Below are 4,952 nucleotides of genomic sequence, written 5' to 3' on the forward strand. Positions count from 1 at the left end.
TTTACGGAATAATCTGTGAATCCTCAAAGCCACAGTGCTCTCTAAATCAGTTAAACCAATATACAGTGCTTTACTTGATGCTTTTTAAAAAAAAAATGGTTTTGTAATTTAAAAACTTAAGTGTTTGTTCGTCGCAAATATCTACAGGTACACATTTTAATTGTGTATTTTTTTTTAGATTTAGTTGACTTATTTTCAATACTCCATTGAATAATGTTTCTAGCATCATATAGTGTAATAAATGCAATAAAACTGTGTATGTGTGTGTGTGCGATGGTGGGCGCGGCCAAGATCGCGTGCTCCTTAAATACGCCGGAGCCTCTCTTCTGATGCTCTTTCGCTCCGCGTTACGCACAAGCTACCCTCATGTGAAGTACCATCAAGAGGTCAAAACCTGGCGGAATAAACTGACGCAAACCCATCAGGAAAAAAAAAAAAGAAAAAAAGAGAAGGGCATTATTTATTTATTTATTATTTATTTATTTTCAAATTTCTTTCCCCACTACTTCTACAAGTGTTGCCATCATGAGGATTTGGAGTGTTGTGCTTTTACTGCTTCACGCACTGGGTAAGCTTTCATGTTGAATAACTTCCATTCTTATTATTATTTCTAATGCCTCTATCTAAGTGACAGTATATTTGCATTGGCGTGGTTATAAAACCCAATAACCCTTATAAAGTGACTTGTAAACCTGCTAACTTTTTTTTCCTTTTTTTTCCGCCAACCATTTTCTTGATGCCAGGACTATCCAAAAGCTAATATGGGTGTCTCGCTATTTCAGAGCGTGCTTTTATGTAACTGGATCCATTTATTTTTAACTCATATTCTTGCCTGACATTCACTGTCTGCTCACAACTCTTGAATGTGAAATCTTGTGAGTGTAGCCTTTCATGAATGTATTGTGTTTTAAGTCAAAACTTCCTCAGGGATATGTCAATGAATGCCAGTAGGTCTTTGGTGCCTGTAATACACACAGAGAAAAAGCGCAAAGTACAACCCCCCCATTCAAAGCCTTGGGAGCATGTTTCAACTTGTCCATATTGGTCCGCCCACCTTGGCACACTCCTCACTTCACCCCAATGAGAGCAATCCCCGTCTATGCGTTTCTTAACTCTTCCTGTTGTTTTCTTTGTGTCCAGTGGCATCCAGATTGGCTCGCGGCGCGGCGGTGGACCGTTATGACAGCAACAGGCAGCGGCACACGACTGTCATTAACTTCCAGGACACTAGCAAAGACAAAAGGCCGGAGGAGGAAAGCAGAGGAGGCGCAACGGTCGCGACACGGGAGGATGAGGATGAGGAGTATGATGATGAATACTATGACGATGGGGATGAATATGAGGACAGCACGTCCGGGGATGATGAAGTGGAAATGCCAAGAGGTGAGGACTTGAGAGTCATCACAAATCATAACACCTCTAGCAGATGTGTTGACAATGTGTGTCTTTGATTTAGTTGCAATGTCAAGCAAGCCCCGAGACCCGTCTGCCATCGTGGAAGCAGAAAATACAGAAGGACAGAGAAGACGAGGGAAGGGAAGAAAGAAGGGGAAAGGGAAAGGAAAGAAAAGGAATCCTTGCCTGAAGAAATATAAAGATTATTGCATCCACGGCACCTGTCAGTACTTGAGGAACATTCGTCAGCCCTCCTGTGTGTGAGTACCAAATCTACTTTTAGATCCAGGAGTTTTCACAATTGGAAACTTTCTATTGGAATTAATGAGAATTTGGGGGAATAAATAATAATAAACAATACAAAAAAATGGAAGATTGGACATTGCCAGGGAACTTTTAATGTAGCTAGGGAAAATGTATTTTCACATAATGCTGAGTAAAATAACTACATTTCATGCAAGTATACAGCTTTGTGGATTTTAGTCGTTGTTGAGGAGTTGGGAGTCAAAATTTGACTGGGCAAGGAGAGTTTCTATCTTGCCTCTTAGATGTTTGCTTTTAACAAAACAAAATGTTGATATTTATGTTTGAATATGATACATTTCCATGAAACTACTCTCAAGTCCCAGTTAATTTTTCAATGAAGTGGGCCAAAAGCTAAACTTCCTAGCACCTAACTGGAAAATGTCCTTTTCCGTCCATGTGCAGGTGCCACCCGAGCTATTCCGGGGAAAGGTGTGAATTGGTGACCCTGCCCGTTGAGAGACCTCAGGAGGGCTACAACCGCACCACGGCTCTGGCCGTAGTGGCTGTGGTGCTCTCGTCCATCTGCCTCACCATCATTGGCCTTCTGCTCATGCTCAGGTGCGCCCAACGCCACGTGAACACACGCAGTTCCACATACATGCATACACTCTAGCTGTACAGGGAATTGCAAAGGATGATTTGTGTAACAATTAGGCATAATTAGTCCCGTTTTCTGATTGATTCCAGGTTTCACAAGCGGGGAGGATATGATGTAGAGAATGAGGAGAAGGTCAAGTTAGGGTTAGCATCCAACCACTGAAGAGACAAAGGGTGAGTAAATACAATCTCAATTCGATAGTATGTTTAGGGCAGTCTTCTATTAAAAATCATCCACAGAGGAAGGCTAATTTGACTAAATATGAAAAGTACTTGAGGCAAGTATTCAGACAGTTACAATTGTATACCGTTATAGTATAGCTGACTTTTGGGTCAGTTATTGCAGTTATATTCAATTGACAAAAAGCCTATACTTTTTGGGCTCTGAGCAGGAACGGGCAACTTAAATGATGGATTTTTCAAAGGCGCTACTAGGTGCCATTTTAAATGTGCACAAAATAGCAAATAGCGAGAAATTGTGTAGAATTATCTTTCGCGGGCCTTCATCAAGGGTTGGGAAACCTATGGTGCGTGGCCCATACACTATACAGACTGAGAAGGAATTTGGCCTGGCCCATAATTTAAATCTAAAACCAAATGACGCTTTGGAGGAACTCTACTAAATCGTTCCAAATCATTTAACTAACAAATGCAAGCAGTATATGTTTGTTGATGCCAAAAGGTTTCACCACCCCGGTCTATATTTTTCCCCAAGATACATAAATAGACAAGATAGAATAGTGAAGCGCAGGGCTAATATCTCACACTGACACATTTCCTTCCACGTTTTTGTATGAATTGGAACGCTTATCTCATTGTTTGCTGTCTTTTCCCCTCTCGTGTTAGGCAAAGAAGCGGCGATACTACCTCAAAATAGAAAAAGAAGTGAACCACGGAAGGAGGTCTTGGTGAAAAGCAAAGGAACATAGACGGATGAAGAAGGGAAACAGGGGGACGTCCGCTTCACCCCTAGCTGGATGTTCACGTAAAAAAAAGATACAAATGGACAGCTCAGCATATCCCTGTAGGCCCCAGGAGAAGAAGACAGCCACATCTGAAGGTGGAATATCAGAAGGGTCGGGGATGGACTGGAATGGAAGTGTCGCAAGCACTAGACAAGAAGTAGAAGAAGTGAAAGGAACATTTGCTGCTTCCTGATTGTGTGAAAAGAAGTTTATGACTGAACTGAATCTGATTCAGCATCAACAAAGAAAGAGCTCAATCTGGAATCATTCAAAAGAAAAAACAAAGAAAAAAATAGGCAAAATTTTATATTTTCCCGCACAAGCGCATTGTTTTTTTTTTTCTTCTGTACAGTAAACAGTATATTTATACTTTTTAATTTATTTATTTAAGCTAACTGTATTTATGTAAGTTTTAACCTCCTTCAACAGTTTAAAGTGGATGTTACAGTTGTTTTTATATTCCTTATTGGATTTTATTTATTTAAGTAAAATGCTTGCAACTCCTGGACACAAAAAGTGTTACGAAAAATATAACACATTCTGATTTCATTTTGGCACTCAGAGCATGATCAGTAGCACTGTGATGTTTTTTTTTTGTTTAAAAAAAATGTTTTTTTTACTGCTTAGTGTTGTTTTTTTTGTTTTTGTTTTTTTTAACTGTCATTTTCACTGAAAACAATCCTAGCGGCATCCCGCTCAACATGGGACAGTTGAGGGTTGATTGGTGATAAATTCCCTCAGAGTTGTCTGCATCTGAGCATTGAGTGCCAAAATGGTGATGAAACTTTCAAAAAGGAGTCCAACATTACATTTGGGGCCTGGCGCCAAAGAACTGTTGAAACAATTTTTATATCAATCTCATGTTATTATCCAGGTCTTACCATCATTTAAAGAGAAATTCTTACAATAACAAGCAATCAAATGTGAATTCAAGTGTTTGACGCTTTCAAAAACTGCAGTTCTGAAGTGATTTTTTTTTTTTTTTTAAAGTGATTTAATTAAATAAACGATCCAAATTCTTAACGCCTGTGTGCTGCATCTTCATTTACTCAGGAGTCTACAAACTGGAACAATGATGACATTGTGTTTCAATCATCAGTTAAGTAAGGTCAAGTTGTTGTTTTTTTAGCTCTTGGTTTCACTTCCGGACTCTGCTAACACACATTATTGTAATATTTTAAAATGTCTCGTCGGGCTCATGATGAATTACGTCAACCTGTTCTGTTGGCTCAGGGTTGAGTTATATTAATAGTAAACACAATATTTTCATTTCCTATCTGAAGCACCTGCATCCTGCAGTCTCCTGAAGCAAGCACACATGTTGAGTTTAAGGTGTATGGAGTTTATGTAGCCTTTAAACTTGACTTTTACAGTTTAGGAACAGGCTGGTCACTTCATCATTCGGCCATTTCATCAAAAAGAACAAACAAAATGTTAATAAACCGCCTATTACCTATTTTCTGACCCCATTGACTAAAGCCTGCAGGAAATGATTATGAAACAAATATTTTTAGCTTGAGGTGACAGTTACTTCATTTTCTTTTAACTTAACTCATTCACTGCCAATGACGACTCCTGACATCAAAACATCGGTTTTAACTGGGCTGGTAACTAATGAGTTCATGTATCTCAATTTTCAACGAGTAGCCTAAATTTGAAACGCAGATTGCCGACATCATCAAAATCATC

General features: G+C 39.2%; 1 protein-coding gene across 2 annotated transcripts; it reads left to right on the plus strand.

The window, feature by feature from the left end:
* Positions 1 to 346: 346 nt before the first annotated feature.
* Positions 347 to 4,279, plus strand: hbegfa (heparin-binding EGF-like growth factor a). 2 transcript variants are annotated; one of them, XM_085906424.1, is made up of 6 exons: positions 347 to 568; positions 1,141 to 1,383; positions 1,457 to 1,655; positions 2,104 to 2,259; positions 2,389 to 2,472; positions 3,145 to 4,279. In XM_085906424.1, exons 1-5 carry the CDS (start codon positions 526 to 528, stop codon positions 2,459 to 2,461), a joined length of 714 nt encoding a protein of 237 aa, XP_085762550.1. In that variant the 5' UTR covers positions 347 to 525; the 3' UTR covers positions 2,462 to 2,472; positions 3,145 to 4,279. The 2 variants fall into 2 exon arrangements, with proteins under 2 accessions (XP_085762550.1, XP_085762551.1); XM_085906425.1 differs by lacking the exon at positions 2,389 to 2,472.
* The last annotated feature ends 673 nt before the right edge of the window (positions 4,280 to 4,952 follow it).

This window comes from Syngnathus leptorhynchus, chromosome 2 (genome assembly GCF_054491065.1).
Source record: "Syngnathus leptorhynchus isolate UIUO chromosome 2, UIUO_Slep, whole genome shotgun sequence".
Classification (NCBI taxonomy): Eukaryota; Metazoa; Chordata; class Actinopteri; order Syngnathiformes; family Syngnathidae; genus Syngnathus; species Syngnathus leptorhynchus.